Genomic DNA, 12,442 nt, shown 5'->3' on the forward strand with positions numbered 1-12,442 from the left:
GCCCAGAGTAGACTCGGCTGGCCTGCTCTTCAAAGGGTAGAGACCGGCTTCAGGATTCTTTAATGCCATAGTGCCGAGCAGAGAGCGAGGGCACACAACACAACACACTCGGTCTGTGTTGTGTGCTCAGCGGGATCTGAGTTGTGGGCCTCCTTTATTGTAAGGGTACACTCCTCTTTTTTTCCTGCTGAGGGCTTGCAACTCACTCCACCTGATCAGAGTCAGAGCCTCAGCCCCTGAATCCTGGGGTTACAGCGGGTCTTAGGGTGCTGAATGCAGATACCCTGGCCTGGGTTAGTGATTGTAGGGCCCCCATCAGCATGTGTCTCCCGGGCCTTTCATCTGCTGCACATCCAGGAGGCTGGACTCTGGGTCTAAGTGATAGTTACTTTAATCTCTGTGTCCAAAAGCAAGTCTGTGGCTTCTCCCAGTCCCAACTTTTCCAGGACAGTGACAAGCTGGCAGATGTTAGCCAGGGACATACAAGTATGATGCACTTACTACACTGAGTTCCATCTTCAGATCCAGGAGGTGAAGGGCCGGAAGGGCTTCAAGTCCTTAAGCTAAAGGAGACATAGGCACAGGCACCTGTATCCACCTACTCTTGTCTTCCCACTTGGTCCTTTTGCTCAGGGCTGACTAAGGCCAGTTCCTACAGGACAGTATATCAGAACAGTGCCTTAGGGCAGCCTCCTGGAACATCACAGGAGCCTCAAAGGAAGGTGAGGAGGTGGAGAGGGACAGAGAGCTAAGCTGCTTTGGGGGGAGAAGGAGGTTCTAAAATTGTGATGGTCACACAACCGACCCTCTAATTCTTGATTGAAACCATCCAAATGCACATTTAAAGTCTGTAAACTGTATCTGTGGTGTGGACCATAGATTTTAAAGAACAAAGCTGGAGAGAGAAAGGCCAACTCTCTGGGAGCAGAGACTTGCAGAATTGGTGCTTGGCATGGCTTTGTAGAAGATTCTGGTGCTTTTTTTGGCAGAAACCCAGGTGAAGGGGTTTGGGTGCCTCAGGCCTACTTGCTCTGAGCCAGAGTGAGTGGTCTTGCCATACCATGAGAGGAAAATCCATCGTGCCCAGTCCTATGGCTCTTAAGGTAACAAGAGTAGATGTACGCCTGCCCCTTTCCCCAAAGTCTGCTGCTCTGTAGGACTTTCCCTGGGGAAGTAAGGGGGGCAATCTGCAACTGCTCCCTCCATGAAGGTCTATTAAAGAATGCAATGTGATGTGCTGTTGGGCTTGTGGATCAGACCTGTAATCCCAGCACTTAGGAAGCAGAGGCTGGTGGATCTCTGGGTTAGAGGCCAGCCTGGGCTATCTGGTGTGTTACAGGATAGCCAGGACTACATAGTAGGACCCTATCTCAAAACATGAAATAAAATAAAAAAGCAGGTGGGAGCTAGAGAGATGTCTCGCTGGTTAAAGAACACACTGTTTTTGCAGAGAGCTGGAGTTAGGTTCTCAGGGCCCACACAGAGGCTTACAACCACCTTCCAACTTCGGGTCCAGGGAATCTAGTACCTTCTCTTAGTTTCTATAGGCACCTGAACTAGTAAGTGCACATATCCACCTCAGACAACACACATAAACACAGAATTTCAAAAATATAATTTAAAATAAAAAGAGTCAGGTGGGCCAACTTCCAGGCCCTTTGGATGGTCAGGCCAATCAGATATCACACAGAAGGGCTGGTTCAACTATTTATTGTGGAGTACTTTACATGCAAGAACACAACTTAGGGACAGTGTTTGGAAGCAGAGCCAGTGGGGTGGGGGGACACACTAGCTGTCACTCTGAGCCACCCTCCAGAAACAACTCTACCCACAGAAACATAGGACACGGACAAGAATCCGACTTGTGAGACAAAAGGATAACAAACTCAACACCATCTTTTCAGCAGCTCCAAAGATCCTCAGGTCCTCGAAAAGGAAGTGCAAACGTCAGGAAGAAATTCTACCCTAGCTCTCCCAGAGAGCCCGAGGGCGTGAGTGTGGCAGGAGCAGTCAGGACAGAGGATCCGACAGTTGTTCTTGGGAGCCAGGCGAAGCCTAGCTTAGACCCCAGGAACACGAAGGGGTGGGGATGGGCACTGACTGGCTTAAGCAGGTTCCAGAGGGCCACAAAGGGAGGATCTCCAAGTGGAGACATATTCCCCTTCTGGCCTCCTGTGTGGCTGAGCACACAGGGAGACCCCAGGCATCCCAACAGGAGAGCACAGGGAGGCTGCAAACTGGCGGGCAGGGCAAAGGCTTTTATTCTGCCCTCCTAGACACCTAGGGCTGACCTGGCCCCACAGGGCCCATGACCTGTTCTGCACCATCTGAGAAACCATCAGAGGACAGTGGACAGGGAAGCTTTGTGGAGAACAAAGAAGCTCACTGCTCCTGGGCCACGTGGGGCCGGGCCACTGCTTTCCTGGCTGAGCAGTGCAGTGGCAGACAGCATGGGCCAGGTGGGGAGGACAAGGGTAATGAGCCAAGTCACAGTCACTCAAACTGAGGGGCTGACAGAGTAAGTGGAAGCTAGCCCTGGCCACAGCTACCAAGAAGCCCTTTTGGCTCCAAACCCCCATGTCCCATGTCCAGATAAATGAGTTGGTGACTCTCGGCCCAACTCCAGCCTGCCTTCTTGGTACCTGGGCAGAGGTCACTCTAGGGCACCTGGTGACTTTCCTTCACTGCTGCCTGACAGCCAAGAAGGTAGGAAGAAGCAGTCTTCACACTTCAGCACACAATGAACAAGAAAAGGTTAAATACATCCTCAAGAAAATATTTTGACAAAATAAATATTTTAACCTATAATCAGGTGTAATTAGTGCTTATGAGGAGTCCCGGCGATAATTTAGTGTAATTAAGTACACACTCTATCTGTGATTTCTAACACTTGTAGAGGCTGCTGGCTTGAGAGGGCCCAGCTTCTAAGGACCTTGTCCACAGATGGTGGGGAACAGGTAGGAAAGAGTCCTCAGGACAGGGCAGTTCACAAGAGTTGAGCCCCCTTCAGGCCCCTCAGGCCCCCAGGCCCAATCTTGCTTCTGGCCTCAGGCACATGTCACTTCAGCCCACAGATAAGGCAGACTACTTCCAGACATAATGTGGAAAACACAAACCAAGCCACCAGCTGGGCTGTTGCTAGCCAGAAAGGTAGCCTCTTGACAGCTGGTGGAAGTCTTTGAGTACCTGCTGTCCCCACAGCAGCCCAGCCTCAGCAGCTGCAGTCAGGTCAGGGGACAGCTCTGGACACTGGTACTAGAAACAGCCTTGTTGGGGACCCTAAGGTGGGCCCCCACATCAGTCTTTCTCCATGATGGAAGCCTTTCTTTCTGTATCATCCATAAATGGGGCAGCCTCTTAATTCAGAGATTGCTACCGCCTACCCACACAACTCTTGTAGGCTGTGTACAGCTGACCCTCACAGACAACCCTTCTAGAACTGAGCCAAAGGCCAAGCTTCCAAGTATGCTGGGCTCCCCAGCCTCCTCTGGTGTGACAAGCCTTCAGAGGCCTTAGCAAACAGGTTAGCCTTTGAGGGCTCTGCCCTTGAGAAACACTGAGAGGAGCTCTGGTTGGCCAAGGGTCCTGAATGGAGGGTGGAGGTGAGACAGGTGCTCAGAGAGGGCTGGGCACTTAGCAGGTCAGCTGAGCTCCCTGCAGGAGGGGCTTCCTGGATACCTTTTGCAAACCAGAATGACATCCTCCACAGGTCCTGTCAGATGAGGTCTTACCAGACCTTCTGGAGACTGCTGAAGGAGAGGTGCTGGGTTGGGCCTGAGGAAGGCCATTTCTGTTTTCAGCCAGGGCTTCAGCCCCTTCCTCAGAGATGCACAGAACCTGCACACTGGTCTGATTGCCAAGTGCAGCCCCAAAGCACTGAACCCTCCTAACAGTGGGAAAGGCTGACCACACACAGGCGAGGAATGTGTGGTGACCTGCACAGTTTGTAGTAACATAGCTGCAGCAGCAATTTCCTTTTTCAACAGCAGCTAGACCAAGATCCAGGTAGCACTGAGTCATTTGCTCAGAACCAGGAAACAAACCAGCAAAGACAGGACGGGAGCAGGTATCACCAGCAGTCCTTTGCTCAGACCCACGCTGTTAGCAAGCTTCAGAATGAAATTGTTGGCTGGGGGATATGTGAGGTGGAGACAGCCATGAGGCCATATCAGGGAGAGAAATGGGCATGGCTCCCGGTCATCTGGAAACCCAGGCACAGTACACAGCTACCTTCTGCTGGGCCTAGAGATAGCTCGTGGAGGCTGCTGAAGGCAATATCTAGTCACGGGATGCTTAAGAGTAGTGTTGTTTTAGCAAATAATCCTCTGTGGACACCAGGGCCAGGTATGAATGTCATGCCTGGTTTAAGCTGTCTGCCATCTGCAGGACACATGCTACCCTCACAGCTACTGTCACACCAAGAGCTGCAGGTCCCTGTTTGGTCTCTGGCCTGGCAGCTGACTGATGGAGAAGGGGCCAGGGACATGAGGGACCTTCAAGGTCCTAACCCACAGAACCCACTCAAGTACAGACATACTAAGTGCACACAATCCAAGGAGGGAAACCAAGCCTGTAGTTACAAACGCTTGAGCCCTGCATTCCCAGAGTCCTCGATGAAAGAAGGGGGTCCAGTGGAGCACTGTCTCACCTGAAGGAAGCCATGGAGCTAGGCAGAAGCAGGAAGGGGAGATGAGAGGGTCAGTTGAGTAGTTCTGCCCAGAAAGTGTCAAGGGGCTACCCTGCCTGGTACGGTGCCACTGGTTCTTCCTGGGAGGACCGAAGGCCACAAGAGCCCTCGGGGAGAGGGAGGACAGGACCGCTGGTCAGTGCTGCAGTCACCACCCAGAGAGAAGGTGGCCAAGCTGTGACCAGGTGGCCTGGGCACAAACACAGTGGCGTTTCCATGGAGATACAGGTATGCAGGCTGGGGGAGTGGCCAGTGCCCAGTGTCCACTGGGAGAGTCAGCAGTGACCTGCCAGGGCGAGGCAGACCACAGGACATCTCACAGGGCAAAGAGCGCATCCTCGGACCGTTCTGGCTTCTTCCGGTTTGAAGTGTTTGAGGCTGGTGCAGGGGCCTCTGTTGGGGGTGAGGGAAGGTCTGGAACTGTTTCTGCAGCTTTGGCTCTTTCTTCCAGGAACTTATCAAACTCTGCAATACAAACCAAATTGAGGGCCAAGCTTGCTGGACGCCACTTAGCTGGAGCCCCACACCCTGGTCTCCAGTTCCAGCCAGTACAACACTGGCCTGGCTGCCCGCTGGCAGGAGGTATATGAGTACAGGGGAAGGGACGAGAGGGACGCTGGCAGGAGACTGGGCTCTCCCAGTCGGGGGACCAGCCTACGGGAACACACCTATTCCTGACTCTGCACATAGAAGAGGGAAAGCTGGACTAGGGTTAAGTGAGGGGAGGACCCTACATATTGTTGTAGGCCCCCAATGGTGAGGAGTGGGTCCACAGCCCTCAGTCCCTTCATAGAAAGGCCCTAAAAAATGTGTGTGTAGAGTATCCACCCTTCAAGAGCCCAGAGCTCTCTCTCTCAGATCGGCATAGGGTGGAGCTGAGAAAATGGAGCCGAACCCGCTTAGACATCAAAGGCCCACCCTCACTGACCCAGGCAGAGGCCGGAGCACAATGGCAGGTCAAGAACCCAGGGGAGGGGACGGATAGGATGAGGGTTAGAAGGCAAGATGGAAAAGAGGTAAGGTCAGATGGGAAGAGCCTTGGTAGAGAACTAGACCCATGTTCCCACTTAACCATCAACTGAGGCCCAGATGCCCAAGAGGCCCTGCACTGTGTGTCTGGGGGCAATTCAGTCCCCATGAAGGCCAGGGCTCCGGCCCATCGTCACGTGGCTCTAGCAGTTCAGGGTGTGGGGCCGGCCCCTGTGCAGTCCTGAGTCAGGAACCAGAGAGCAGAATGACTGTGAGACCACTGGCCGGGCTTACCTTCACTCGTCACACCCTCTTCTAGGTCGTCACCCTTCTGTGGAAGGAGCAGAGAATGGCATTAGGGCTCATCCCTGTCCTGCCCACCCCCCACCTCTACCCACCCATGGCTACCCAAGTGAAGGTTGACTTTTCCTGCTTCCAGATTTCTCTTCTTTCCTATTAGAGAGGTGGAAAGTAAGTAATCTTGAAAAAAAAAAAGGTTTTCTGTTTGGGTTTTTGTGTGTGTGTGTGTTTTTGGGTTTTGTTTTTGTTTTTAAGCAAAACAATAAAATGATTCTAGGTTTTGATCTCCTAGAAGGACAAGAAAGAAAATTCCAAAATTGGTGCAGGCTGGTCCCTACCTAGCCTGCATCCATCAACACCAGGTTCTGAGGAGAGATGTCATGGTTACTGAGGCTAAGGCACATCAGTGCTGCCAGCCTAGGGTTTCTGGAAAGATGTTATCCACACCAAAAACTAGAAGCTGCTCAGGGTCTGCATGACCTATGCCTGACTCCAGCAGTGAAAGCCAGAGAAGATGGCTATCTAGACACCTGCCCACAGCCTTCACGGAGCTGGGCCAGCCTTCCTCTGAACCCATGCTCCTATTCTTGCTGTCTGAAGAGGCCATGGAGGTACTGTGCACCTCTACACATTTAAGTGGATCACACTTGAACAGAGAGGGCTGAGCTACCTGGGCTTCTTCTGGTATATCACTGCCTCACTGACAGTCTTGATAGCAAATCCTTTCTGAATCTTGTCTCTTTAGGGTCTCCTGGTGACCAGGTTGGCCTTGAACTCACCGAGTAACAGTTCTGATCCTCCTGCCTTCACTGCCCAAATGCTGGTGTGTGACACTATGTCTCGTCTGGGAGAGGGCCCTGAGACTTTCTGTTCCTGCCTCAGTGAGAGACATATTTCTTTCTAGGCACTTCTGCATTTCACAGGAACTTTCAACCTTCTCTGACACCCAGGTGGCCACCTCCTGGGGCTGAATCTTTAGAAGGCCTGCTCTTAGAGAAGAGGCAGTGTTTGCCCCTGACTACAGCTTGCTGTTCTCTGCATGTGGGAGTTACCACAGGAAGCCTGCGGCCACCACTGAATCCCCTACACCCCAGCTGCTGTGAATGAAGAGTTCTGTAAGGAGCAGGGAACTGACTTGAGGCCATCTTCAGACACTTGGTCTTCTCTCCATCCCAGAAGATGGAGAAACATTCATGTGGGACAGAGATTGTAAACAGATATGAGAAGACGGTGGGAATGGGGATGGTGGTGAAATTAAAACCAAGCACATACCTCACTTGAGGGGGAAAAAGAAAGAAACAAAAAAACAAAAAACAAAACAAAACAAACAAACAAACAAACAAAAAAAAAGAGGGCTGGGATGCAGCACCCCTCACATGCACAACACCATGACTCCAATCCCAACTGAGGGGAAAAAAAAGAAAAGAAACAAAAACCAAAACACAAAAATATCCTCCTCCTTCAGAACAAAAAGCAGCACGAAACAAAAAAGAACCAAGCAGAGGAACCACTCAAACACACACCTCTGCCATTCAAGAGAAACTGGAGAGGATTCAGTGTGTGTTACAAGTGGTTAGAGCTGGGCTCTGCAGTGTCCACAAGTGTGAGACACTGAAGGGCCCTGCCCACATCCGTATGGAGCAGTGTGGCTGAGAGGCTGTGCCCAGAGCCAATCCCACCAGACTCCACGAGTTGGAAAGGAAGGTGAGCTTTGCTGAGCTGCCCTTGCCTCCCTCCTCCAACCTGCCATTGTGGAGGTGGTGCCCATGCCACAAGCCCCAAGGCCTGTCCTCAGAAGGACACCTGCCTTGTCACAACCCACACACCAAATGTAGAAGTCAAGTCTCACCAGGTCTGTCCTGAGCCACACCTCAATGTCGTCCATGACAGAGGGCTGCGCAACGGGAATCTATGAAGGCAGAGGTGACAAGCGGCGGGGTCAGGCAGCCCCCACACAGCCAGGCAAAAGAAGACAGAACACCAAAACAAAGTAAATCATCAAAAGTAACCCCCAAACAAAACCAAAATGTACACAGAGCAAATCAACTACACGCACAGGCAGCGCAGGCAGCTACGTGTGAAATGGCAGGTGAGGAGAGCAATGACGTGGTAAGTTGTAAGTGGGGCTGGCCAGCACGGCTGGTGACAACAAAGTACGTGTTCTTGATATGGATAACTTTTTGCTTATGCGAGTTTGCCTTTTCAGGCCAGGGCTGTGAACACCTTTTAATCTCAGAAAGGACTAGTTGTGTAGAAGCCATGAATCAGCTGCTCACAGGATTCACCCCAGGCCAAGGGGCTTTTGGACCTGAGGGGAACAGAGGGGAACCAGGGTAGCAACAAGCCTAGGCAGGGTACAGGGCTCCCTGGAGGGTGGGGCAGCGCATTCCTGGGGCCCTGTCTGCTCCTGAGGTGACTTTGTGAGGGGGAGAAGGAGCTGAGGCACACGTTCCCTTGGTCTGGGAGTGCCTGCTTCCATAAATCGGGCCCACTCTACCTTGAAGGGGGATGCAGCTAAAATGAGGGCTTTGATGACAAGAAAGGACAGAGCGCTTTAGTCTTCTTTCTCTCCTTTGAGGAAAAAATACCACTCAGTAGCCTCAAACGCCTCAGCTTGCTTTAGTCTCAGCCTTTTCTCCTATCTAAGCTTCAGTGGTTGAGAAAAATAGTCCACTGTGAGCTGTGAGCAGAACACCTAGGGTGCGGCAAAACTCCCCCTCAAGCCTGGTCTGGGAGAAGGGGTCATGCCTTGGCCTGAGCCACGGGCCCCAGAGCAGAGATTCTGGAATACGCGAGCAACTAAAGTCATTTAAGTTGCTGTCAGATTCGACAGGATAATAAGTGAAGGCCTTTAGACCTCTACAGCCACGCTAAAGAAGGTTGGCTTCCAGCCTAGACAATGAGGTGATGGCCTTTAGTCGGGGCAACCTGCCTCTTTACCTACCCCGGGACTGAGAGGTGCCTCACCTGGGAGCCGTGTTTATTATTAGCTCAGTATTTCTATAAGAAGAAAAAAGGAAAGGAAGACGGTGCTGTGTCCATAGCTGGCTTCATTCTAATGCCAAAAGCTAGGGTAGAAATAAACTTTAAATAGGCAATAAGAAGACTTAGTGTAAGTAATTCTTAAGGACAGTAAAAATAATACCAAACTCGAACCTGAAAAGGAAGAGAACAAAGAGCTCACATGGCCAGCTCCTGCTCTGCAGGTTGAAATCTGTGGCCAAAAGGCGTGGCCCCTGCACATGCTGAGCAGAGGCTTGCAGCCACCCCTCAGCAAGCTGGTGACCCCCCCTGCCCCCCCCCCCCCCCCCCCCCGCTCTGAGAACGTGCTCTGTGCCCAAGCTTCCCCCTGCTGTGGGCAAACACAAGCATTTTCAAAACAGCTCACTAATCACTAGACAGTGTCTCTCTGTGCTGCCATTTTAAGCCCACCCCCCCCACACACTTCAAACTGTTGAACTGGATATTTCAGGGAGTCCTGGTGACAAAGCAGATGATTACTTGGGGTGAGAACAAAAGGATGCTCAATAGCTGTACCTGCGGTGCCCAAGGCGAACGCTTGCCTTCCTCACCAGAGGACATCAGGACACAGTGGGTGTGGTCTGATATCTCATGATTGCAGGGGTAGGTGGGGTGACAGGGGGCTTTCTACCTTGACACACTCCTGGAACAGGATGTGCTGTTTTCATGATCTTGGTATCTGTAAACCACAATGTCTGACTTGCACAGGACATGCGCCAGGCCTAGTCTGCTGCTCAGTCAACAATTTCTCCAACAAGAAATGCCAGCCATGGCAGCTGCTAGAGTGCACATGGGCCCTTTTTGCCTTACCCATCTCAGTCCACCTAAAAAAACCCGAGACACCGCATCTGCGAGCTTTCTTTGGTGTGGGGCAGAACATAGGATCTCCTGCAGGAGGGCTGGACACTTTCACTGTGTTGCTAGTTCTAAAGGGTCACAGGCCTAAAACCTTCAGGCTTTTCTTATAATTTTTTTTTGTTGTTGTTGTTAAAAAGTAGAGAGGTGGGGCTGGAGAGATGGCTCAGTGGTTAAGAGCACTGACTGCTCTTCCAGAGGTCATGAGTTCAATTCCCAGCAACCACATGATGACTCACAACCATCTGTAATGGGATCCGACACCCTCTTCTGGTGTGTCTGGAGACAGCTACAGTGTACTCACATACATTAAATAAATTAACAAATCTTAAAAAAAAAAAGTAGAGGGGCAAGACTGGGCCTGGTGGCTGGTGCTTACCTTTGATCTCAGAGCTTGGGAGGCAGAGACAGGCAGATCTCTGTGAGTTCAAGGCCAGTCTGGTCTACATAGTGAGTTCCAGGACAGCCAGCACTATGTAGAGACCCTGCCTCAAAAATATAAAAAGTAGAGGGCTGGGGAGTAATTCAGCAGGGAACTTGCCTACCATGCATGGGTTTAATTCGCATCATAAAAGCCACAAGGAGCTGAACACAGCCATGCAATGGCTGCACACTAGAGCTGCGTTCCACCTGGGCTATAGTGCTGGTCTGTAGGCTGGGAGCAAGTCGTTGCTCTTTTAGCCATTTCTTCAACACTTCTGTTTTAGAGGCCTCAGTTGTATGGATAGAGGTGGAGGAGTTGGCCGGGCCCTTCCACAGGGCTAAGCCTCCACTTCCTCCTCGATGAACCAGGTGACTGCAATGTGGCATTCTGAGTCTAACACTCCTAAGTCAGGATCCCTCACCTTCCAGGTTTGTGTTTGTGTTCTAATGTAGAAACTCAAGGGAGTCTCTCGGGCCTCAGGGCGTGTTCTGAGGAGGTGGGTGCTGTTTATCAGCTAGGATAACAGGAAGCAGAGGGCTGATACAGAACAGGGATATGAATCTGCTCTGGGAAGCAGGCAGGTGATGAGAGAGACCGACAGGAGGAAATGAAGAGAAATGACTCTACCAGAATACCCTCCCATAAGGCCAAGGCCAAATACTGGCCCAAGTGAACATGGCAGTCACCCTGGAAACAACACCCAGCCCATCTTATGGAGTCCAAAGAGATTCAAGCATCTCTGATGCCAGGGTGGCAGTTAGGTTCTGGGGTGGGCAGAAGTCGGGAGCTTCAGGCAGGGCCGCTCCACGTCAGGAACAGAGGAGAGGAGCTGCCACTGGATCCAGCCAGTTTTTGGCTTTCTGGTTTTGGGTTTTTGTTTGTTTCTCTAGTTTTGGTCTTTCTTTTGGTTTGCCATGTCTGGGTGTCTGCCAGGTTATAGAGTGGAGATAGCCAGCGTTAGCCTCTCACAGCAGTGGGTTCTCATTATCATTTTTGTTTTCAATTGTGTGTGCATGTGCACATTTCTGACTGTCTGTGTGGGGGTGTGCTCATGTGTAAGTATGTGCACATGCTTATGGAGGCCAGAAGAGGACATCAGGTTCTCTGAAGCTGTGGTTATAGGCCATTGTGAGTGGCCCAATGTGGATGCTGGGAACTGAACTTGGGTTCTCTGCAGAAGCCTTTAGCTGCGGAGCCACCTCTCCAACTACTTTTAAAACCCACTGTTGCTGTTCTTCCTTGCCCTGCCCCTTTGGTGTTAGGGAGTGACACAGGAGCATGAATGAGCTTGGGGGAGTAGTCTACTACTTCTGTTCTTGCTTTGACATTATTATTGTTGTTGTCAGGGCTACTTCTACTTGTGTGAGTGTGTATATGACAAGGTCCCATTATTTAGCTTAGACTGGTCTCTGTGTAGCCCAAGCTGGCTCACACCATGAGCCTCCTGTCTCACTCTGCCCAGTGCTGGGACCAGAGGCATGCTTTACCATACTACCTTTCATGCTCTGAATTTCCCTGCTTGTACCCTGGAAGTGGGAGATGATCCTAAGTGATCACTAGCTAGAAGTAGCAAAAAAGATCCAAGGGTTAAGAAGGGAGGAGAGGGAAGGCCACCAACCCTGGGCTCAAGTCAGATCTTGCCTATCTTCACCTGCCAACACACCTGTGCAAGCTGCACTCACACTTGAAGTTCCAGGAGAGGACAGAACTCTTCCACAGTTGTTCCCAGCTCCCAGCATAAAAGAACCCCTACCTCCCCAATGGTGCCAGTCTGTATTTGGAGTTATCTCTAGAGGAGTCATGAACCTTTGTGACACTCCACCCCAACCCAAAGGAAGGGACGTTCTAAAGCTCCTGGTCTCACTAAGCAGTACACAAAGTTTCCATATGAAGAATTTGTACTCGAGAGGTTTGCAAAGGTAGGATTTTTATATTACAGGAAATAAGACAGAGCAATTAACACACACTGTTTTAACAGGGGAAAACTGTAGGCAGGAAGGTAAGACACTAAGTTAGCTGTTAGTTGGGTTTGTTTCTGGGCAGTTGAAGGCTGGGGCTCTATACAGGTAGGGAAGGGTAGAGATGGCTCGTGTGGACAAAGACAGGCACCATCACCAGCTGCCCAGGTCACACCGGGTAGTTTGCAGGGCAGTATCCTTTTTTGCAGGGCTAACAGGCACAAGGGC

At 51.2% G+C, this 12,442-nt stretch overlaps 1 protein-coding gene across 4 annotated transcripts in view; it reads right to left on the reverse strand.

The window, feature by feature from the left end:
- Positions 1–1,705: 1,705 nt before the first annotated feature.
- The window catches only part of TOM1L2 (target of myb1 like 2 membrane trafficking protein), a gene marked incomplete at its 3' end in the record, with an annotated part of 125,519 nt that continues 114,782 nt past the window's right edge, over positions 1,706–12,442 (reverse strand). For 3 of the 4 annotated variants that reach the window (XM_080923585.1, XM_080923584.1, XM_080923583.1), the window contains 3 exons: positions 7,806–7,865; positions 5,951–5,987; positions 1,706–5,152 (listed from right to left, as the gene is read on the reverse strand). In XM_080923585.1, coding sequence (XP_080779711.1) covers positions 5,004–5,152; positions 5,951–5,987; positions 7,806–7,865 — 246 coding nt within the window. Of the gene's footprint in view, positions 5,153–5,950; positions 5,988–7,805; positions 7,866–12,442 lie in introns of those variants that run through there. The other variant, XR_013975183.1, reaches the window with a different exon arrangement.

Source organism: Micromys minutus, assembly GCF_963924665.1.
Source record: "Micromys minutus genome assembly, chromosome: 10".
Classification (NCBI taxonomy): Eukaryota; Metazoa; Chordata; class Mammalia; order Rodentia; family Muridae; genus Micromys; species Micromys minutus.